The sequence below is a fragment of the Mauremys mutica genome, chromosome 12 (assembly GCF_020497125.1).
Source record: "Mauremys mutica isolate MM-2020 ecotype Southern chromosome 12, ASM2049712v1, whole genome shotgun sequence".
NCBI classification, from domain to species: Eukaryota; Metazoa; Chordata; order Testudines; family Geoemydidae; genus Mauremys; species Mauremys mutica.
Window position 1 is genome coordinate 50,342,225 of NC_059083.1, and position 24,563 is coordinate 50,366,787.

Genomic DNA, 24,563 nt, shown 5'->3' on the forward strand with positions numbered 1-24,563 from the left:
AGATAGCAAGACGAGAGGACATGCGAGGTGGATTCATTGTACGAGGAGACAGGCGGTGCACCGTGCTGCACTGTCTGCTGGTAGTATGGCATCTGCCGTAGCTTTCACAGAGGGAGTAGGGAGTGGCAGCATACACCCAGAAAAACCTGTGAGAATGTTTTTGCCCCATCATGCACTGGGAGCTTAACCCACAATTCCAGTGGGCAGCAGAGAGTGCAGGAACTGTGGGATAGCTACTACAGTGCACCGCTCCGACATTCAGTGCTAGCCTCAGTACTGTGGATGCACACCTCCGAATTCACGTGCTTTAGTGAGGACACACAACACGGAAAACTTCCAAAAATTAGAATAAAATAAGTTCAAATTAATTTCATACTGTGGATGTACCCTTACTGAGACAGTGTTTGTAGTCCCGTGCTGCCTCCATGTTACACAACGTATAGGAAAGTGCGGTTGTGGACAGCTCTATCACTGTCTCGTGTTCAGCACTGATAGACGCAGTATGATGGTATTTTTCTCCAAGGTCTTATCTTAACAGTCACCTTATGTGAGGAGCATGTACAGCGTCTCAAACTGCCTTACCCAAAGTCAGCTCTGTGCAGAAAATCCACTAACGATTAAAGTAAAGCCCTGTGTATAGCCTCTGTCCCTTGTTTCTCTATGCTAGACACTTAAGTTTTGTAATCAAATTCAGACATTCTAATACAAACAAAACACGATGGGTGACATCATCATGCTTTTTGCTGCAGATCATTTCTTATGCCCCTAAGGACAAAATGGAGAATCCAGCTCAGGTCAGTGTTGTCCATCTAAGTGGAAGGACCAGGGAGGGCAGTGGTCATAACCAGGGTCCCGTCATGGTGTTTTTAACTGGGCAACAAGCAGAGTGGAGAAAATTTTAACCACATTTTTATATCCATAAAAAAGCCATTTCTGATCAAAATTTATGTCCGGACAATAAAAATACTAACTCCTGGTGCAGCAGAGATGGGGACGTAATTCTGGGAAATCTGCTACGCCTGAAATTGTGCTTATTGCCATCATAACCCTCTGCAAACCAATCACCTTCACTGCACTCACACAGGCTGGATGCAAGTGACCAGGCCCCAGCAGTGACCTCTGGACTCTTCACCAGGAAAAGCTTCATAGCTTCATGTGACCAGCTCTGGCAAAGCCACAGCACCAAGCTCACAGGGCCCTTGGAGGAGGGAGGTTGGGCAAACAAAGTGGTTATTCTTACAGCAAAACAGTGTAAGAGACACCCAGGTTGGAAAATTGAGGGGACACAGCTGTCTCTCTGTCCAGATTGTACCCCAGGTAATGGCACAGTATCTTACCTCTTGCTCTATCTCCAGCACTGTTTTGATCCACTCTGCCATTCTCAGGGGGTTCATACACCCTATCTTTACGTCTTTATCTAGGGATTTTACTAGTAGGTAATTTCCCCCCCATTTCCTTTTCCCGCCCTCCTATTTGCTGGTCCTTCTTCTGGGTGCAGAGAATCTACCCTTTTCTTTTTCCTTGCTTGCATCCAGTCTTCCTCAGTGCTTTCCCTATCCTCATGGTCTAGCCAGGTTTCAGTTTCATTTATCTCTTCCATTTCACTCTGCCTAACCAGCCAGTAGCTCCTCTGTCAGCCCACAACCACCACTGAGACAACCCTTCTTCAGCCAGACCCTAAATACTTCCTGCTGCACCCCATGAATTTATATAGGGTTAAGGAGCCAATCAGGGATTATTAAAACCACTGTCAGTCAGATCATTTGAGGTGGAACCTCCCATGGCATTCAACCACTGCAGATTTTGTGCTGCAGGGACTAACCAAATTACAAGTAGCAATGCGGGGATGTTGGTTGTCTGGTAGCCCTATAGCCCAAGGTGCAAGTCCCCTGCCCCCAGGCCTTACATCACCCCTGTTGACAGTGCTGCCCAGCCAGGTTCCTCTGTAAGGATGATGGTGTGCTTAGCAGATAAGGGAAGCTTGCCTATATAATCCAATATAACGGCCACCTCTAAATGGGTGCATCTATTGGGTTTCTGGGAAACTGGGAGGGCGGAGGCACCCAAGAACACTTGTGCAAAGTCAGTGTTTGGCTGGCTGCTGCTGGAGGCCCAAACGGTGGCAATAGGGCATGGCAGGCCAGGCGAGCAGCTGAGTCCCAGAGGCAGGAACCGAGGCAGATGGTAAGTGGCCTGCGGGGGTGGTGGAGGGGGCAGCGGTGGTGGTGGGGGGTTGGGGGGGACACAGATGGACCAGGGGGCAGGCTTCACACACCGCCCCCTGTGTTCCCACAAACACAGTCTAAACCCGCACCACTAGAGCACAGTTAAAGAGTTACTCAGTTTTTGATGGCCCCCTCCACAGTGGTCTCCAGAGTCCTGTGTGCTCCCCCAGCAGCCGGTGGTCTTCTCAGTCCTCTTCTTCCTCCTCCAGGCTCTAGCATCTCCGCAGGACAAACACAGCTCCAGCAGCAGCAACTCTTCCTCCAGCAGCCCGGGTGGCCAGGCAGGAAGGACCCCCCACAGGTGGTTGCTGTAGTGGTGGTGGAGGTGGGGTCCTGGCTTCTCCCTCCAGAGAGGGGGAGTGGGGGCTGGCCAGAAGGCCCCCCCACCCCTCGCTCAGCAGCAGTGGCAGCAGCAGCAGTCCAGGGAAGGAGCACTCCAGCCAGCAGCAGCAGCAGCCCAGGAAGGGAGGGAGAAGGAGATCCAGCCAACAAGGCAGCCAGAGAAGGGGGAGAGCTCCAGCCAGTCAGCAGGGCAGCCTAAGCAGACAGAGCGCTCCCGGTATCTATTGGGTTTCCGGGAAACTGGGCGGGCGGAAGCCCGTCCCATGCTAACGGATCCCCCCCGCCAGCCCAAGGGGAGGATCTACAGGACCTCAGAAACCCACTAATTGCGGAGGACAACCAATAAAACAACAGGGACAGGAGTGCGGTCAAAGGGTCATAAGAAGGGAGCCTGACGGTGACACCGAGCAGAGAACCCTGGACAGCGCCCACTGCTCCTCAAAGGCGTCAAGGGAGCCAGCGGACGCCGCCCAGAGGAACTCCGCCCAGAGACATGAATGGACTAAGGATCGGAAACAAGCCCCCCAGTCGCAGGAGTCTCCATTGGCCAACCGCCTCTCCCTCGTCATGTAGATGGCCATTTTAGCCAGGGCGAGGAGGAGGTTGACCAGGAGGTCCCGCGACTTCGTGGGGCCACGGATAGGGAGTGCATGGAGAAGGAGGTGAGGGGAAAAGCGCAGCCAGAAATGAAGCAGGATATTGGTGAGGAGCCAGTATAGGGGCTGCAACCTGGCACACTCTACGTAAACGTGCGCCAGGGTCTCCCTCACGCCGCAGAAGGTGCAGGTGTCCGGGACAGGGGTAAACCGCGCCAAGTATACGCCCGTGCTCACGGCCCCATGGAGGAGCCGACAACTGATATCCCCAGCAGGCCTCGGGACCAGGGTGGAGTACAAGCTGGCCCACCAGGGCTCCACACCCTCCAGAGGTTGCAGGAGGTCCTGCCACTTGGTGTCAGGGCGGGACACAAGGGTGAGGAAGTGAAGGGTGTGGAGCACGAGCGTGTAGAGATGCTTCCTTGGTGCGGTTTGGAAACGGACCGGCTGCAGCATAGGGATGGGATAATTGTCATAGACTGCAAAAGAAAAATTAAAGAAAAGAAAGGTAAAAGAAAACCCTCTGGGAGAGCTTAGCATACCAGCTACTCTCACAGACAACAGGTTCAAAACACAGAGAATGTTCCTCTGGGCAAACATCTTAATACACACAAGAATACCCAAATTTGATAATTCCCTTAATGGCACCAAGACAAGTTACAAAGAAAATAAACATAAACCTATTTATCCCTTTTTAAAACTTACTACTCTGATAAGAGGCTGGTTCCTTGATCTTTTTATATCAAATGGATATAAATTGGCAGTCGGGAAGTTTAGGCTTGAAATTAGACGAAGGTTTCTAACCATCAGGGGAGTGAAATTCTGGAACAGCCTACTGAGGGAAACAGTGGGGGCGAAGGACCTCTCTGGCTTTAAGATTAAGCTTGATAAGTTTATGGAGGGAATGGTTTGATAGGATAACGTGATTTAGTCAATAGGTCAATAATGTGAGACCACTGGTAATTAGTACCGAGGGTCAATGTTGGGATATTGAAAGTCTTTTTCTTGAGTGTCTGGCTGGAAAGTCTTGCCCGCATGCTCGGGGTTCAGCTGATCGCCATATTTGGGGTTGGGAAGGAATTTTCCTCCAGGGTAGATTGGCAGTGGCCCTGGAGGTTTTTCGCCTTCCTCCGCAGCATGGGGCAGGGGTCGCTTGCTGGAAGATTATCTGCTACTTGAAGTCTTTAAATCAGGATTTGGGGACTTCAACAGCTGAGTCAAGGGAGAGAATTATTTCAGGAGTGGGTGGGTCAGCTTTTGTGGCCTGCATCTTGCGGGAGGTCAGACTAGATGATCATAATGGTCCCTTCTGATCTTAAGTTCTATGATTCTATGATTCTATGATTTTTCACTCCCGCTGAAATTGAAACTGACTAAACAAAGGAAAACTTCCCTCCTTCCTTTTGAAACATCTTGTTCCCCCATTGGTTTCTCTGGTCAGGTGTCAGCTAGGCTAGGTGAACTTCTTATCCCTTTACAGGTAAAAGAGGCATTAACCCTTAACTATCTGTTTATGACAAAGACCATAAAGTCACTGCGGAGAAACTAAATGGATTCTTTGCTTCAGTCTTCACGGCTGAGGATGTTAGGGAGATTCCCAAACTTGAGCTGGCTTTTGTAGGTGACAAATCTGAGGAACTGTCACAGATTGAAGTGTCCCTAGAGGAGGTTTTGGAATTAATTGATAAACTCAACATTAACAAGTCACCGGGACCAGATGGCATTCACCCAAGAGTTCTGAAAGAACTCAAATGTGAAGTTGCAGAACTATTAACTAAGCTTTGTAACCTGTCCTTTAAAACGGCTTCGGTACCCAATGACTGGAAGTTAGCTAATGTAACACCAATATTTAAAAAGGGCTCTAGAGGTGATCCCCGCAATTACAGACCGTTAAGTCTAACGTCAGTACCGGGCAAATTAGTCGAAACAATAGTTAAGAATAAAATTGTCAGACACATAGAAAAACAAACTGTTGAGCAATAGTCAACATGGTTTCTGTAAAGGGAAATCATGTCTTACTAATCTATTAGAGTTCTTTGAAGGTGTCAACAAACATGTGGACAAGGGGGATCCAGTGGACATAGTTTACTTAGATTTCCAGAAAGCCTTTGACAAGGTCCCTCACCAAAGGCTCTTACGTAAATTAAGCTGTCATGGGATAAAAGGGAACGTCCTCTCATGGTTTGAGAACTGGTTAAAAGACAGGGAACAAAGGGTAGGAATTAATGGTAAATTCTCAGAATGGAGAGGGGTAACTAGTGGTGTTCCTCAAGAGTCAGTCCTAGGACCAATCCTATTCAATTTATTTATAAATGATCTGTAGAACGGGGTAAACAGTGAGGTGGCAAAGTTTGCAGATGATACTAAACTGCTCAAGATAGTTAAGACCAAAGCAGACTGTGAAGAACGTCAAAAAGATCTCGCAAAACTAAGTGATTGGGCAACAAAATGGCAAATGAAATTTAATGTGGATAAATGTAAAGTAATGCACGTTGGAAGAAATTACCCCAAGTATACATACAATATGATGGGGGCTAATTTACCTACAACAAGTCAGGAAAAGAACTTGGAGTCATCGTGAAAGTTCTATGAAGATGTCCACACAGTGTGCAGAGGTGGTCAAAAAAGCAAACAGGATATTAGGAATCATTGAAAAGGGGATAGAGAATAAGAATGAGAATATATTATTGCCGTTATATAAATCCATGGTATGCCCATATCTCCAATACTGTGTACAGATGTGGTCTCCTCACCTCAAAAAAGATATACTGGCACTAGAAAAGGTTCAGAGAAGGGCAACTAAAATGATTAGGGATTTGGAGAGGGTCCCATATGAGGAGAGATTAAAGAGGCTAGGACTCTTCAGCTTGGAAAAGAGGAGACTAAGGGGGGATATGATAGAGGTATATAAAATCATGAGTGATGTTGAGAAAGTGGATAAGGAATAGTTATTTATTTATTCCCATAATACAAGAACTAGGGGTCACCAAATAAAATTAATAGGCAGCAGGATTAAAACAAATAAAAGGAAGTTCTTCTTCACACAGCGCACAGTCAACGTGTGGAACTCCTTACCTGAGAGGTTGTGAAGGCTAGGACTATAACAGCGTATAAAAGAGAACTGGATAAATTCATGGTGGTTAAGTCCATAAATGGCTATTAGCCAGGATGGGTAAGGAATGGTGTCCCTAGCCTCTGTTTGTCAGAGGATGGAGATGGATGGCAGGAGAGAGATCACTTGATCATTGCCTGTTAGGTTCACTCCCTCTGGGGTACCTGGCATTGGCCACTGTCGGTAGACAGATACTGGGCTAGATGGACCTTTGGTCTGACTCAGTATGGCCGTTCTTATGTTATTATGTTCAATCTATACATTTCCTTTGGAAAGAGACCCCATATCAACAGAAATACACTGGATGGATGGAAAACCCCTGCTGAAACTTTCTGAGCCACTGCCGTTGTTGTAGGTGCTGTTGTAGCTACTGTCAATAGATGTTTTAGCTGTGTGTGTGTGTGTTCTCACCGTGTGCTGCTCTGGCTCTGGCCAGGTAACCAGTACAGCAGACTTTGGTCAAAATTCCCAGCAAATCCACCAGACTCCAATTCAGTAGTGAAGGCACTCAGCCAGGTTTATTGCCGATGAAGCACGGTCCTAGTTGCCCGGATCAATATCTATAGTTACACTAGAATATGTATGCCTGTGACAATGGATATGGCTCAGTGAACAGCGGGTATTTTCTGTTCCCTCCTAGGCTGGACAAAGTCAACCCCTCTGCTACTCTTCTTTTGTACACTGATACAAACAAGTTTTGTATTGTCCCTCTGACATAGTTAGTGACTGCCCCCTGCCGTGTTTGTCACCACCCAATACCTTATCAAAACATCTCTATCCTTCTTACTGTCATCCTGACCTTATCTTTAAGGGGTCAGCATGTTCCTCTTATCTTTGGGGAGTGCGCTTCTGCCATTCTTGGTATTAGGGTGTTCTGGTACCATCCCTGTGGAATGTGTTTACGTGACTGCTAAGTGCTTAGGGTTTCTTCTGTTTTTCCAATAATGGGAAAGTTTATATATCAGAGAGTGAACCTGCCAGCAGGCATGTTTTGTAACATCCTTCTTCTGCTCACAGCCTGACTTTGCTTTATGGTAGACAGACCTGACTTCTGTTCAGGCCTTAGGCCTTATGTCTCAGGATCTCTCTACTCCAGCCACTAATGTTGCAATCAGGCTGTTCTACGATTTGGTTCTCAGTGGCTCTACTTTGGAATAGCGCACACGTAGCAGTAGGTAAGAAATGAGGAAAGGGGTGATTAAGCTCTCTAGAGTCATTAGGGGACAGAGGAATGGAAAGATGTAGCGGTGTTGTCCAGTGGATAGCAGCCAAAGTGGAAGGGCAAGAAAGAAGGTGTTATGTTGTCAAATGACCACCTGAGGGAAGTGGAAAGGAAGGTGAAGTTGAATAACAGTGTATAAATGGTGAGAACTGGGCCCTGAAGAGAAAAGGACATCTGCAATATGTAATGAACTGTGGATAGTAGCAGATGTTGTGGAGTGAGAAATGGGCTGTTATACTAAATAATGGCCAGCAGGTGACATGAGTCAAGCACTGGAAAGATGCATCTATGAGAAGAAGAAGAATCCACTAGAGGACAGCAAAGAAACAGGCTGCCATGCTGGGAAATCAACACTAGATGGCAGCAGAGCAGAGGAACTGAAGGGGGTGTTGGAAATACTGACTAGTGACCAATAGATTTTTTGTAGCCAATACAATACTACTAGAAAAAGGGCCATTAGGTGACAGCATATATTGAATATTAATAACCGGGTAGGGCAAGTAGATTATAACAGGCATCTCCCAAGAATGGAAGCTGGTGTTTGTTCATGGTCTAAAATATATTCCACATGGACTCATTAGACTTAATAAAAGATACAATTATACAAGTCACACTGTACATGTCCCATTGGGCATTGTTAGCTATAAAGCTCTGGAGACAAAAAAATCAATGAAGTGGGAGAAAGGTTGAATTGTGACCGTACTAAAAACCGTGAAGACTGAATACAAATATGAGGCAGCATTTGCACATTGTAAATCCAAGGGGAAGCTCATTGCTCAAATGTAGATCAAATGCACCTGCTCATCCCTTCAAGTAATTGCAGAGATCTTCACCGAGAAAACCCAGTTTCTGCAGAAAGAGGAGAGACAAGAACCTCACCTGAGGATCCTGAATCCTGGCGGCCGAACCCTGAGAAATAAGAGTTCATTGCTTCAAGCTTGGGCTGTGCTGTGGTTACAGGTGAGCACGATCTTCTTGACTGTATTTCTATACCACTGCCAAACAGAGGCATGAATGTGTTTTGTGAATAGTAGAGGGACAAGCTGGGTGAGATAATATCTTTTATTGGACCAACTTCTGTTGGTGAACGAGAGAAGCTTTTGAGCAACACAGAGATCTTCTTCAGGTGAATATTAGCAGTTTTAGCCTCACCTTCCCTCAGCAGTGCCAGTCAGCGTTCATAGCACCATTTCACAGAGATGGAGGCTGAGATCCATGTCCTTTACAGGTCCTCAGTTGGGGAACTGCCCCACTAATACAAATGGAGATACCTTGAATTATATCAGCTGGGGATCAGGCTCATAGTCCCCCAATAGGGTGGGGAGTGGTGAAGGAGTCTTACTAGCCCAGATCAAACATGCCAGATTGTTTCTAGACTCTGAGTTCAGGGACATCTTCCACCCCCACCCCCAAGTGAATTATCATTCCACAAAAATTATGTAGTGCAGAGGGTCACTCCCCAGTTAGGGTTGCACATCAGCCTTGTTCTGTCCCATCCTAAGATCCACCCCGCAAGGAGATGTATTTTATTACAGCTACAGTTAACATCAGGAAAGAGAAAAGGCATTGCCAGTCAATGACCACATCACCATCACCACCACAGGAACTAAGGGAGAATTTACTCCATTTCTGAATATATTGCATAAACTGATGTCTTGTGAGGGGGTGAAAATTATTCCTTCTCCTACAAGGCACTGAAATGCTGAATATACCAGGATATATAGTTATATTAATTTCCATTAATTGTAACCAGAGATCAGTGCCTAAGGACACTAGACTGGGTTGGAAATCTCAGTCCAAAATTTTAGTTGATGTAGTTATTAATTTTGACTCCTAAGTCATGGCATGATTCTGGCCATTGCCAGAAGTGAAAAACAGCATTTAAGCATCATTGTTAATCTCCTGTATGTCACTGGAAGGAATATGACACTAGATAAAGAAATGGTTTGATCTGTCGTATCAGTACTCGGTTACCAGAGAAATAGTTTCTTTTATTAGTCATTGTTCTGACATGGCAGAGGGAGATCTACCTGGACACCAGTGTTCTGTCATCAGGCCGAGACTCCTGACACTTAGCTGTGAAATCTACATTTAGCCTTAAAATTCCAGCCTGTAACCAGGAGAGGAAGGGGAGTTTCTGAATATTTATGGAATTAAATCATGAACTTTTAACTATGTTTTTCAATTCAATTGCCCAGTTTGTTTTATTGTTCCAAGACTAAACCCATGGAAGACAGAGACTGGAGAAATCAAACAGATGTCATGGAATTCATCCTCCTAGGATTCGGGGATCTCCCTGAACTGAAAATTCTTCTCTTCCTGATGTTCCTAGTGATCTACATTGCAACCGTGACTGGGAACATTCTCATCACTGCACTAGTTGTGGCTGATCAGCACCTTCACACCCCCATGTACTTCTTCCTAGGGAACTTGTCCTGCTTGGAGACCTGCTACACCTCAACCATCCTGCCCCAGATGCTATCAAATCTTCTGACTGGGGACAAAACCATCTCATTCAGTGGCTGCATCATACAAATGTATTTCTTTGGTTCTCTGGTATGTACAGAATGCTATCTCCTAGCAGTGATGTCTTATGATCGGTATTTAGCGATATGTAAACCCCTGCACTATTCAACTCTTATGAAAACCAGGTTTTGTCTCCAGTTGGCTGCTGGGTCCTGGTTAAATGGTTGTTGGGCTAGTACCATCTTTGTCTCATTCCTATCACAGTTAACATTCTGTAGCCCGAATGAAATTGACCATTTCTATTGTGATGTCATCCCATTCATGGAACTCTCCTGCAGTGACACACACTGGTTCGTATTGTTCCATTTCATCATATCCTGTGTATTCATCCTGCCTCCATTCCTACTAACCCTGACATCCTATGTGTGTATCATTGCCAGCATCCTGAGTATCCCTTCCACCGCTGGGAGACAAAAGGCCTTTTCCACCTGCTCCTCCCATCTCATTGTGGTGACAATTTACTATGGAACCCTAATGATTGTCTATGTGCTTCCAAAACACAATACATTAAGCCTCTTGAACAAAGTGCTCTCTCTTTTCTACACAGTCATGACTCCCCTGGTAAATCCCCTCATCTACAGCCTGAGAAACAGAGAAGTCAAAGAAGCCTTGAGAAAAGCGGTCAGTAAATATAAGGCTTTCAGAAAAACGGTCTGAGACTTAGCGTGAAGTTTTCAAGCTGCCTGGGTGATTTAGGCAATCAGCCCCCATTGATATTAAGTTGAAAACTCCCATTGGATATCTCAGTACTAATATGAAAAAAATTGAGATGATATGCATGGAGTTACTGAGACAGAATGTTTATGTTTCTGTGCTGTGTCCATGTAACCCAACATATAGGAAAGGGTGGTTGCGGACAGCTTTGTCACTCTCTCATGTTCAGCATTGATGCACCCAGTGTGATGGTATTTTTCTGCATGGCCTTGGCTAAATGTTCACCCTATAGGATGAACTTGTACAGCATCTGAAAATGCACACAGCTGACAAAGCGTAAGGCACAAAAACCACTAATTACCCAAGTAAATCCCCGTGTATATCCCCTGTTCATTTTGTTTCTATGTTTATAGGCTCCGACTTCCCCGCTTTACCCTGGGTGCTTGCCCTCCCTGGCCCCACCCCAACTCCACCCCTTTCATGAGGCCCCACCCCTTCCCCATCCCCACTCCAACCCCTCCCTACAACTCTTTCCCGAAATCCCCGCCCCAGCCCCTCCTCTTCCCCACCTCCTCCCCTGAACACACCACGTTGCCCCTCCCTCCCAGAGTGTGCTAATGCTGCCAAACAGGTGTTTGGCGGCGGCTGGGCGGGAAGCGCTGGGAGGAAGGGGGAAGAGCGGGGATGCAGTGCACTCAGGGGAGGAGGAGGTGGGGCAGGTGGTGAGGGGAACTTGGCTGTCGGGTGCAGAGCACCCACTAATTTTTTTCCACGTGGGTGCTCCAGGCCCGGAGCACTCACAGAGTTGGCACCTATGTCTATGTTAGATAATAAAGTCTTGTAATCAAATTCAGACAGTCAAATACAAGCAAAACACAATGGGTGACGTCATGTTTGTTTCTGCAGATAGTTTTTTTACGCCCCTAAACATGAAATGGAGGATCCAGCTGGAGCTCAGGACAGTGTTGTCCGTCTAACTGGAAGGACCAGGGAGGGAAGTGGCCATAACCACATTCCCATCATGGAGTTTTCAACTGGGCACCAGGCAGAGTGAAGACAATTTTAACCAATTTTTTATTTATGTAAAAAAAGCAATTTTTGATCAAAATTAATGGTTGGACAATAAAAATATGCACGTAAGCTTGGGAAATTTGCCACCCCTGAAATGGTGCTTATTGCCTTCACTGCTCTCACACAGGCCAGATGCAAATAGCCAGGCCCAAGCAGAAAAATACCATCATACCATCAGGACACTTCACCAGGAACAGCTTCATAACTCTTACCTGGGCTACACCCGGCTGTGACCAGCTCTAGCAAAGCACCAGCACCAGGCTCACTGGGCCCATGGAGGTTGGGCAAACAAAGAGTTAGACTCAAAAGCCAGGGCCACTGGGACTGTCCAGAACCAGCTGGGAGTTAGCCAGAGCACACATAGAACTGAGGACATTCTTGGGATTCCGGTCTGTCAAACAGTCACCAAGGTGGGACTTGACCTGTGGCCCTGCAGGGCATCAGCTGCTCTGCTCCTGCCAATGGCACAGAGCAGTTTAAAGAAAGGGGAACTGTTACATTGGGGGTCCCCAAAAATGACTACAAAAAGTGCCCGTCGCAAGAGGGGCAGTTCTCAGTACACGGTGTCTAGTCAGTCCTAAGTGCCTTAGACAGCTCCACTGCACTCAGTGCCCTCTCCTCAGGTTGTGAGGCAACCTATGGAGAGATTAAGTGTCTATCACCTACCAATGGGAAGAATTTCTGTGATGCCAAAATGGCAGTGCTGGCTCAGTCACTGGGAGCATGTCAGGGCTTGGCCAGAGGCAAGGGAGCTGGGCACTGGTGAGAACAAAAGGACTTCAGCATTGCATGAAGGATTTTCCAAGGGCCCTAATGGAGTTAAGTGCCCAGCTCCCATTTCACAGGGATTTGGGTGCATAACTCCATTAGGCACCTGTGAGAATCTCCGCCTGGAGAGCCACTGGTAGGTTCAATCTATGCATTTCTGTTGGAAACAGAAATGCACTGGACTGATACAATACCCCTGATAAACCTGCAGCTGTATCTGTATCTCACCCAACTCCAGCCAACCGTGAGAAAAGAGAAGGGAACTGAACAAGACTGCAGGGGACTGCAAAAACTAGTGAGACAGTGAAAACCAGCAAGGGGGAAAACAAGAGTTTCGTGTCCCTGAAGCTGGTTTGTTTTGGGAAAGCTGAGGGAGCCACAGAATCATAGAATATCAGGGTTGGAAGGGACCTCAGGAGGTCATCTAGTCCAACCCCCTGCTCAAAGCGGGGCCAATCCCCAACTAAATCAACCCAGTCAGGGCTTTGTCAAGCGTGACCTTAAAAACCTCTAAGGAAGGAGATTCCACCACTTTCCTAGTAACCTATTCCAGTACTTCACTACCCTCCTAGTGAAATAATGTTTCCTAATATCCAACCTAGACCTCCCCCACTCAACTAGATACCATTACTCCTTGTTCTGTCATCTGGTACCACTGAGAAAAGTCTAGCTCCATCTTCTTTGGAACCCTCTTTCAGGTAGTTGAAAGCAGTTATCAAATCCCCCCTCATTCTTCTCTTCTGCAAGCTAAATATTCCCAGTTCCCTCAGTCTCTCCTCATAAGTCATGTGCTCCAGCCCCCTAATCATTCTTGTTGCCCTCCACTGTACTCTTTCCAATTTTTCCACATCCTTCTTGTAGTGTGGGGCCCAAAACTGGACACAGTACTCCAGATGAGGCCCCACCAATGTCAAATAGAGGGGAATGAGTAATGCTCCTACTTATACAGCCCAAAATGCGGTTAGCCTTCTCAGCAACAAGGGCACACTGTAACCCCTAGGTCCTTTTCTGCAGAACTGCTGCTTAGCCAGTCAGTCCCTAGTCTGTAACAGTGAATGGGATTCTTCCGTCCTAAGTGCAAGACTCTGCACTTGTCCTTGCTGAACCTCATCAGATTTCTTTTGGCCCAATCCTCCAATTTGTCTAGGTCACTCTGGACCCTATCCCTACCCTCCAGCATACCTATCTCTCCCCTCATTTTAGTGTCATCTGTGAACTTGCTGAGGGTGCAATTCATCCCATCATCCAGATCATTAATAAAGATGTTGAACAAAACCAGCCCCAGGACTGACCACTGGGGCACTGTGCTTGACCCCTGTTTGTTGTTTGTTAGATAATAAAGTCTTGTAATCAAATTTAGACAATCTAATACAAATAAAACACAGTGGATGACATTTTGGTTGCTACAGATCATTTCTTATGCCCCTAAAGACACAGTGTAGAATCCAGGCAGAGCTCAGGTCAATGTTATTCATCTAAGTGGAGTGCCCAGGGAAGGAAGTTGCCATAACCGTGTTCCCATCATGGAGTTTTTTAGACACGGAGTGAAGAAAAATTTTTGACCAATTTTTATTTTCAGAAAAAAGCCATTTTTGATCAAAATTTATGTTTGGATAATAAAAATACTAAGTCTTGGTGCAGCATAGTTAGGGACATAAGCCTGGGAAATCAGCCACCCCTGAAATTGTGCTTAATGCCATCCTCACCGTATCCCCCTGCAAACCAGCTACCACCATTGCCCTCACACAGACCAGATGCAAACAACGAGGCCTCAGCTGTGATCTCTGGATACTTCACCAGGTGCAGCTTCATACTTCTTACCTGTGCTAAGCCTAGCTGTGTCCAGCTCTGGCAAAGCACCAGGACCAGGCTCACCGGGCCCTTGGAGGCAGGGAGGTTGGGCAGATAAAGAGGTAGACTCACAAACCAGGGCCACTGGGACTGTCCAGACCCAGCTGGGGGTTGCCAGGGCATCCGTAGAACTGAGGCCATTCCTGGGGTCGGGTCTGTCAAATGGTCAGCGAAGAGGGACTTGGCCTGTGGCATTTAGGGCACAGAGCAGTTCAAAGGGAAGGGGCCTGTTACAATGAGTGTCCCCAAAACTGACTGCAACAAGTGCTCATCCCGAGAGAGCTAGCTCTCAGGGCACCGTGTCCAGCAAGCCCCAGGTGCCATAGAAAACTCTGCTCCTCACAGGGTCCTCTCCTCAGAGAATGAGGCAACCTATGTTGAGAGGAAGTGGCTACCACATACCAACTGGCAGAAATCCTGTGGCGCCAAAATGGCAGTGCTGGCTCAGTCACTGAGAGCACTTCAGGGCTTGGCCAGAGGCAGGGGAACTGGGCACCAGTGAGAACGACAGAATTTCAGCACTGAAGAAAGGATTTTCCAAGGAACCTAATGGAGTTAGGTTCCCAAATCCCTTTGAAATGACAGTTGAACACTTAACTCCCTTATCGAGGGTAGCCATGTTAGTCTGTATTCACAAAAACAATGAGTCTTCAGAATGCCACCGGACTCCTCACTGTTTAACTCCCTTGGATGACTCTGAGAATCTCAGCCTAGAAAGCCACTGACATTCTGTTATGGTAGGTTCAATCTATGTATTTCCACTGGAAACAGATGCCACAGCAACAGAAATGCACTGGACTGATGGGAAACCCCTGCTAAACCTTTGAGAGCTTCTACGGTTGTATGTGCTGTTGTAGCCATTAATGTTCCATTCAAACTGTTCTACGATTTGGTTCTCTGTGGCTCTAATTTGGAAGAGTGCACACCTAGCAGTAGGTCAGAAAGGAGGAAACACGTGATTATGCTTTCTAGGGTCACTAGCGGGCAGAGGAATGGAAAAGATGTAGCCATGCTGACCAATGGCCAATGGATAATAGTAAAGCGGAAGGGCAATAAAGGAGAAGTTTTGTTGCCAAATGACCATCAGAGGGAAGTAGAAAGGGAGGTGACGTTGTATAATGGTATATAAGTGGTGAGGAATGGGCCCTGAAGAGAAAAAGGACCTCTACGTATGTAATGATAGTAGCAGATGTTGAGGAGTGAGAAATGGGCTATTATAGAGGCAGTCCTTGGACTTAAGACACAATTGTTTCCTGAAAATCGCGTCTTAAGTCGAAAAGACCTAACTCGGAAATGATTATTCCATACATACAATGTTATGAAGGGAGGATCATTGTAAAGTTGAAACCAGCATTGTAAAGTCGATTTTATATTAAAATTTATAAACATCATACGTGCCCTTCGTCTTAACTCAAACGTCATAAAGTCGAGGACTGTCTGTACTAAATAATGGTCAGCACGTGACAAGAGTCAAGAACTGGAAAGAGGCAGATTATAGCAAGAATAACCCACTACTAGAGGCGAGCAGAGTAAATGGGTGTCATGCTGGGAAATGACCACTAGATTGCAGCAGAGTAGAAGAAATGTGCGGGGGTGAGGGGGATTTGCAGAAATATTGACTAAAGACCAATAGATTTTAAAAAAGAACAGGAGTACTTGTGGCACCTTAGAGACTAACACGTTTATTTGAGCATAAGCTTTTGTGAGCTACAGCCCACTTCTTCAGATGCATAGAATGGAACATATAGTGAGGAGATATATATACACATACAGAGAGCATGAAAAGGTGGCAGTTGTCTTACCAACTCTGAGAGGCCAATTAAGTAAGAGAAAAAACTTTTGAAGTGATAATCAAGATAGCCCAGTACAGTTTGATAAGAAGTGTGAGAATACTTACATGGGGAGATAGGCTTGAATAGAAACTGAGAATGGCTGTGCCATTACAAACATTGAAACTAAGTTGATTGCATCTAATTTCTTGTTGGAGTCTGTTTGAAGCTTCAAACACAGACTCCAAGGAGAAACTGCAGTAGTCGAATTGATATGCAAATTTGCTTTTTCTCAAATAAATAAGGTGCCACAAGTACTCCTGTTCTTTTTGCGGATACAGACTAACACGACTGCTACTCTGAAACCTGCCAATAGAATTTAGTAGCCAACACAATAATGGGAAAGTTATACTGTCAAATGGCCACTAGGTGGAAGCATGTTGTAAGAGTGAGACATGAATAGATATTTACAGAAGTACACACTAGATTGCAGAACATATGTAATATTAACAACAGTGTGGTGGGAGTACATTATAACATCACCTTGGACAGGCATCTCCCAAAAATATAAGCTGGTGTTGGTTCATCATCAAAATATTTTCCATATAGGATCATTAGACTTAAAAAAAGTTGCAATTATACAAGTCACGCTGTACAAGTCCCCTGGGCATTGTTAGCCACAAATCTTTGGAGACACAAAATGAACCAAGTGGGAGAAAGGTTGAAGTGGGACCGTATTAAAAAGTGTGAAGACTGAATACAAATATAAGGGAGCATTTACACTTTGTAAATCGAAGGGGAAGCTCATTTTCCAAAGGTAGATCAAATGTATCTGCTCATTCCTCAAGGTAACTACGGGTCTCTTCATTGAGAAAATCCAGTTTCTGCAGAAAGAGGAGAGACAAGATTCAGCTGAGGACCCAGAGTCCTGGTGGCCAGGCCCTGAGAAGTAAGAGCTCATCACTTCAAGCTTGGGCTATGCTGTGGTTACAGGTGAGCACCATCTTCCTGACTGTATTTCTATACCACCACCAAACAGAGGCATGAATGTGCTTTGTGAATATTAGATGGACAAGGTGGGTGAGGTAATATCCTTTATTGGACTAGCTTCTGAACGAGAGAAGCTTTTGAGCAACACAGAGCTCTTCTTCAGGTGAATATTAGCAATTTTAGCCTCACCTTCCCACCGCAGTGCCAGTCAGCATTCATAGCACCATTTCACAGAGATGGAGCTTGAGATCCATATCTTGTGACAGGTCCTCAGTTGGGGATATGTGCCACTTTCACAAATGGAGCTACCTTGACTTATATCAGCTGGGGATCTGGCTCAGTGTGTGCCCCAATGGGGTGGGAAGTGGTGCTAGAGTCTTACTAGCCCGGATCACAGATGCCAGATTCAGGGCCAGTCCACAACATTTTGGCACCTGAGGCAGGGAGCTCAAATGATGCTCCCATGCCCCCTCACTTGGGCCAAAACTTTGAAAGGTCTCAGTTCTGCCTTCTTCCTGTTCTGTTCCTCTCATGGTACTGCTCTGCTACCGACCCCAATAAAGGAGAACTAACAACTTAAAATGCCTTGTTCAAAAATTTTAAGTAATACTTTACTATGCAGACAAGAAAAGTTACGTTTCCTGTTCAGACATTTGAAAGTTAACACTGGCATTTTTATCTGTTTGAATAATCAAAGTTTTGCTTCCGTGCTTTCTTGGTTGCAGAGATGTGAATTGCTTCCTACTGATAATCCACAGTCTGGGCCAGTTCATGCTCTGTTGAAATGGTTGTAAGGCTGACCAGCCTCTCCTGTGTCATTCTGGAGCATAGATGTGTTTTTATTAGCTTCAGCTTGGAGAAGCTGCGTTCTCCACTGGCAACTGTTACAGGAAGTGATAGAAGTATGCACAGAGCAACAAAAGCATTTGGAAAGAGGGTAGTCGTCTTATCTGTGCACATATATTCCAGAACAGCTTTTGGAGTTGATCCTGCTGAAATGTATCTTGAAAGGGCTTTCAGTTCATCACCTAAATCACTTGTATCAATATCGTGCATGTCATCATGTGTCAACACTGTCTCTAGTGCCCTGCATTGCTGGTGTAGGTCTTCTTCAGGTATAGTGAGGTGTTTTGGACTATCATACAACATCCCAAATATACTGCTGTGTTCCTTGAGCTGCATGAAACGTTCTTCAACTGACTGTATGGCACAATTCAGCACCTCGTTAAAGAATTCAACTTTGAATTGTTGTCTGGGATCTCTTATGGCATTATCCCATGCCTTGTAATCAAAAACTCTTCTTCTTCGGTGACTCCTGTATTCATGAATGGGTGGGAAAATAGCTTCAGTGTAAAGCTCCTCTGCCAACTTCTGTGCATTCTTCAGAACGTTTTGAAATCCCTCATCAGACTGGTAAGGCTGTAGGTATGACTTTGCTTTGTCCAGTTGTTCCATTGCTCCAGATCTATCAAGGTCAACACCTTGGAGTCTCTTACTTACAACATTTATTTCAAACAGTATGTCATGCCACAACACTAAGCCACGCAGACATTTCAAGTTCTGTATGTTTCTGGTGATTCCATTTCCCTCTGCCACTGTTCTCCCATGAACAGTTCCTTTCATAGCATTATCCTCCATAATGGCAACTATGGCATCATTTATCTTCCCAATTTGGTGTTTGATAGGCTTTATCACCTCCGCTTGACTTTCCCATCGTGTGGCACTCAGTGATTTCAGTGTCAGAGAGGATGTTCCCAGATGTTACTTCAAAATTTGCCATCAATGAGCTGATGCAGCAAAAAATACATAGATGCTTTGAATTACATTAAAACATTCAGCAGCCTCACTAGAAGCTAATGCTGCATCGCTGACCACCAAGTTCAATAAATGAGAACTGCATGGGACAAAATAAGCTCGAGAGTTTAACTCTAGGATCCGTGTCTGCACTCCTCTGTTCTTTCCTCTCATGTTGGCACCACTATCGTAGCCCTGTCCTCTCATGTCAGCTATCGCGATTCCTGTATCTTACAGCTTTTTAAGAAGCACATTTGTCATACCAGCTCGTGTAGTATCATCAATGTGAATAAATTCTAGAAAATGCCGTCTGACAGTCACTATTGCAGGGACATTTTCACTAGGTTCTGTTGTTGTTACAAAATGCACCATTCAAGTCATTTGTTCCGTATGGCTGTTAGGTGTGCAGTCCAGAATAACAGAGTAATATCTTGCTGACTTCAGATCTGCCACAATCTTCTGTTTGACTTTTGTTGCCAGTAACTATATGTTCTCATTTTGAACTGTTTTTCCAAGGTAGTGGTGTGTGTACATTTCTTGGGTGGTGACTCTTCTTAGATGCTCCTGTAGTACAGCATCAACCTCAGCTGTCAGCTCCACAATTTGAAGGAAGTTTCCATTGTTTGGCACATACAGCTGATCTGAAGTTCCACACAGTGCTAGGTTTTGGGTAGCAAGCATTCTCACAATGGCAATGAGCCTTTTCAGAACATTTTGCCAGTAAAGAGACTCTGATGCAATCTTCTCTTGATGCTGATCATCTATGGTGACCTTTAACAGTAGTCTCATCTCAAGCTCTTTCCACCTATGGAATGCTTTCTGGTGATTTGCTACAGTCTCATGGCATGGCAGAATTTTAGCCAGATTTTTCCAATCCTTTGTTCCTATGGAACCCAATGTGGCTGGAACATTAGACTGGAAGAGTTTGCAATAAAAAGAGTATGCAGCATTCTTGGGTTTTCAGTACATAAGCCATGGCCTCTCCACTTTGTCACCATTGAGGATTTCACACCAGTAATGTGTTGGATGGAAACCTCTATTTTCATTGTCTTTGGGGAACATGAAGTTTTTCACTTGCTGTGGCACATGCAATACAAGGAAGTCCCTAAGGCTACTGCTCAAGTGGGTCCCCTGTTCTAGATTATCTAGACTTAAGGAACTAAACTCAGCAGCTGCTGTTTTTTGCGCCTCCATCACACTCTTCTCTGATCTACACTTTTCTTCAGGAATGTGCATATTTACATCCATTTTAGATGGAGATATGGATGCTGCAGTAGCTGCCAGGTCACCTGCACTCTGACTAACTGGAAGATTAGGCATCTCCTCACCACTCACATCCTTACTGGGGCCGGAAGGCTCCCCATGAACATTTGTGTCTATGTATCTCAGGAGAGCTCCTTCCTGCTTAGGTAGAAAAGCTTCCTTTGCTTTCTTTTTCTGAATGCTGCCCCAGAGGGGCGTTTTCTTCTTTCACTCATGACTGCTGTATGTGCCAGCTAGAGTGGCTCTCCACACTCAGTTGAAGGGGACAAATAAGCAGGCTGGTAGCAAGGCCTGAGTGAGGGAAGATATCAGCGTCTCAAGGGCCTAACTGGCTCCTACTACTTCTGTTGGCTGCCGGTTCTCCTCAAGTGGGTTCAGGGAAGCAGCAGGAAACAAGAAGCTTCCTGAGAAGCTGGTGTTAATCAGTCCAGGCTCCTGGGGGTGCTAGAGAGGTACATAAGAGGCTCCTCCTCCTCTCTCTCTCCCTGAAGCTCCTGCTGCTTTCTGTTATTCCCTCTCACCTTTTCTCCTGCCTACCTGTTATGTCTCTTGTGCCCTTCTTTGTCCAGCACAGCACTCCACCATCTCTGTGCATCTAGGGGAGAGAGAATACGTATGCACCAGCAGCAGACACAATTTTCTAAACTCTGGGTCCTAGTGGCACCCCACTCCCCCACCCCCCACACACATATACAGTCTGGCACCTAAGGTGGCCACCTCAGTTCCTCTCATGGTAAGGCCAGCCCTGGCCAGATTGTTTCTAGACTCTGAGTTCAGGGACAGCATATTCTTCCCCCCGCTCCTCTGTGCCATTCTTGTTCCTGTATTTTCCTCCCACCATCATTATGGAGTGTGGAGGGTCATTCCCCAGTTAGGGTTGCACAAGAACCTGGTTCTGCCCCTTCCTAAGATCCATCCTCCAAAGAGCTGTATTTTATTACTGCTACATAGTCAACATCAGGCAACAGAAAAGGCATTGTTAGTCTATGACAATATCACCATCACAACGACAGGAACTAAGGGAGAATTTACTCCACTTCAGAATTTATGGCATAAACTGATCTCTTGTGAGGGGGTGAAAATTATTCCTTCTCCTAAAGGGCACTAAAATGCTGAATATACCAGGATATATGGTTAGATTAATTTCCATTAGTTCCAACAAAAGATCATGCCTAAGGATACTAAACTGCACAGGAAATCTCAGCGCAAATATTAGTTGATATATTTATTAATTTTGACTTCTAAGTCATGGCATGATTCTGGTCTTTGCCAGAAGTGAAATATTGTATTTAAGCATAATTGTAAAGCTCCAGTAAGTTACTAGATAGGATATGACAGTAGATAGAGAGGTGGTCTGATCTGTCATATCAGTACTCAGCTACCAGAGAAATGGACTATTATATTAGTCATTGCTCTGGTATGGCAGAATGAGGTCTTCATGGATACCAATGATCTGTCCTTGGACTGAAACTCCTGGCACTTAGCTCTGAAGTCTACATTTAGTCTTAAACTTTCCGCCTGTAACCAGGACAGGGAGGGGAGTTTCTGAATATATTCACAAGACTTGATTAACTTTTAACTCTGTGTTCTTCCAGTTCCATTGCACAGTTTGTTTTCTTGTTCCTTGACTCAACCCATGGCAGACAGAGACTGGAGAAATCAAACAGTTGTCACAGAATTCAACTTCCTGGGATTTGGGGATCTCCCTGACCTGCAAATTCTACTCTTTGTGATGTTTCTAGTGATCTACATCACAACCATGAGTGGGAACATCATCATCATTGCACTAGTTGTCACTGATCAGCACCTTCACACCCCCATGTACTTCTTCCTGGGGAACTTGTCCTGCTTGGAGACGTGCTACTCCTCAACCATTCTGCCCCAGATGCTGGACAATCTCCTGACTGGGGACAAAACCATCTCATTCAGTGGCTGCTTCACCCAGCTATATTTCTTTTGTGCTCTGGTAGCTACAGAATGCTATCTCCTAGCAGCGATGTCTTATGATCGGTATTTAGCGATATGTAAACCCCTGCACTATTCAGCTCTTATGAAGACCAGATTTTGCCTCCAGCTGGCTGCTGGGTCATGGTTGAATGGTTATTTGGCTACTGCCATATTTGTATTATTCATGTCTCATTTAATATTCTGTGGCCCAAATGAAATTGACCATTTCTATTGTGTTCTCATCCCATTGATAAAACTTTCCTGCAGTGACACACACCTGATCGTATTGTTAGATTTCGTACTGGCCTGTGTATTCACCCTGCCTCCATTCCTACTAACACTGACATCCTATGTGTGTATCCTCACCACCATCCTGAGAATCCCTTCCATCACTGAGAGGCAAAAGGCATTTTCCACCTGCTCCTCTCACCTCATTGTAGTGACGATTTACTATGGAACCCTAATGGTTGTCTACATGCTACCGAAACGCGACACATTAAGCTTCCTCAACAAAGTGCTTTCTCTTTGCTACACAGTCCTGTCTCCCCTGGTAAACCCCCTCATCTATAGCCTGAGAAACAGAGAGGTCAAGGAAGCCTTGAGCAAAGCAGTAAGTAAATTTGTGGCTTTCACAAAAACATGCAGAGATTCCTAGATAATAACTTTGCTTAAATCACCCAGGCAGCTGTAAAAACCTCAGGCTATCAGCCCCTCGTTGAAATTCAATTGAAATCCCCCATTGAAAATGTCACAACTAATGTGAAATAAATGGAGATGATCTGCATGGAGTTAGGCCTGGTCTACACAAGGCTGTTATTTCAGAATTAGCCCAGTTAATTAAAAAAAAAAAAAAAGATTCCGTTCCCATGACCAAACCGGCTTTTTCAATTTAAAGGGCTCTTTAATGCGGTTTCTGTACTCCACCTCGGCAAGTGGAGTAGCACTTTAACCCGGGATTGCAATCTTGATTTAAGGTATTGTGGATGCAATTCAACATTATTGGCCTCCGGGAGCTATCCCAGAATGCTCCCTTGTGACTGCTCTGGACAACACTCTCAACTCCGATGCACTAGCCAGGTGGGCAGGAAAAGCCCTGGGAACTTTTGAATTTCATTTCCTTTTTGGTCACCGTCAGCATATGTGACCATTAGTACAGTCCACCATCACAGGCAACCATGCAGAGTTCACCATCACAGGAGATGACGCAGTCCCGGATTCGCATATGAGCTCCAGCATGGTCCGAACGGGAGGTTCTGGATCTCATCACATGTTGGGGAGATGAGTCTGTTACGGCAGAACTACGTTCCAAAAAAACCCACGTAAATATGTACGCTTAAGTCTCCAGGGCCATGATGGAAAGAGGCTACTCCAGGGACACAGAGCAGTGTTGTACAAAAATCAAGGAGCTCAGGCAAGCGTACCTAAAAGCCAAAGAGGCAAACGGTGCTCTGGGTCACAGCCCCATACATTCTGCTTTTACCATGAGCTGCATGCAATTATGGGGGGAGACACCACCACTACTCCATCACTGTCCATGGACACCTGCAAGGGGGAAGTTGCATGGAGTGAGGAGGAAGAGTCATTGGAGGAGGAAGAGGAGGAGGAGGAGGACAGTGCACAGATTGCGAGTGGGGAATCTGTTTCCCGCCCTAGCCAGGAACTATGCTTAATGCTGGAGCCAATAGCTTCCCCGTCACTCCCAATGTGGGCTCCCGGACCATGACCCTGGAGAAGGTAGTTCTGGTGAGTTAAAGCCTGATTGGAGCCATGCGGTGGGGGGCAGGTTGGAAACCCAGCCGTGCTGGGCTGTTCATGTATAGTTTAAAGGGCTCATCTCTGCTCAGAGCCTCATCGGAGCCACACAGTGGGCACGGCGGAGAGCGGGGTGTTGTGTGAAGTGATCATCCCAGAGAGCCCAAAGGCCCTCCTTTTATATAGCAAACTCATCAGGCATTGCTTGCTATGGGAAAGGGGACCCAGCAGTTTGAAAACATGGAAATTAATGTAGAAGAAGCAGAATCCTGCGTGCCCCTAGGCTGCCTATAAGCTGAATTCTGATGCCCAGCTGTGTGTGATGGCTTACTCACAACAAAGTGTCCCCTTTGTTCTCTGAAATATATATTTTAAAATACTACCCTCTCTTTTTCTCCCCCTGCAGGTGCAAATGTTTCAACAAGGCCCCTATCTACTCCATCCCAGAGGCAGGTCCAGATTAGAAGGCAGAAAAAACGAACTCGGGAAGACATGTTCGCCAAGTTCATACAATCCTCCCACACTGATAGGGCCCAGCTGAATGCATGGAGGCAAACAATTGTAGAGTCCTGTAAAGCATTACAGGAACACAAAGACATGAGAGATGCGTGTGATGAGAACAGGCAGGACTCTATGGTCAAGCTCATGGGGGAGCAAACTGACATGCTCGGCTGTATGGTG

General features: G+C 45.7%; 2 protein-coding genes across 3 annotated transcripts; both read left to right on the plus strand.

Annotated features, from left to right (window-relative positions):
- Positions 1-9,723: 9,723 nt before the first annotated feature.
- On the plus strand, positions 9,724-11,712 carry LOC123345196 (olfactory receptor 6N1-like). 2 transcript variants are annotated; one of them, XR_006572748.1, is made up of 3 exons: positions 10,364-10,473; positions 10,571-10,644; positions 11,584-11,649. XR_006572748.1 is itself a non-coding variant. In XM_044981899.1 (2 exons), exons 1-2 carry the CDS (start codon positions 9,724-9,726, stop codon positions 11,602-11,604), a joined length of 942 nt encoding a protein of 313 aa, XP_044837834.1. In that variant the 3' UTR covers positions 11,605-11,712. The 2 variants fall into 2 exon arrangements, 1 of the variants encoding a protein (XP_044837834.1); XM_044981899.1 differs by having other exon boundaries at positions 9,724-10,644; positions 11,584-11,712.
- Positions 11,713-21,819: 10,107 nt separating this feature from the next.
- Positions 21,820-22,785, plus strand: LOC123346893 (olfactory receptor 2AP1-like). The gene has a single exon (XM_044984337.1). The coding sequence runs from the start codon at positions 21,820-21,822 to the stop codon at positions 22,783-22,785; it is 966 nt and encodes a 321-aa protein (XP_044840272.1).
- The last annotated feature ends 1,778 nt before the right edge of the window (positions 22,786-24,563 follow it).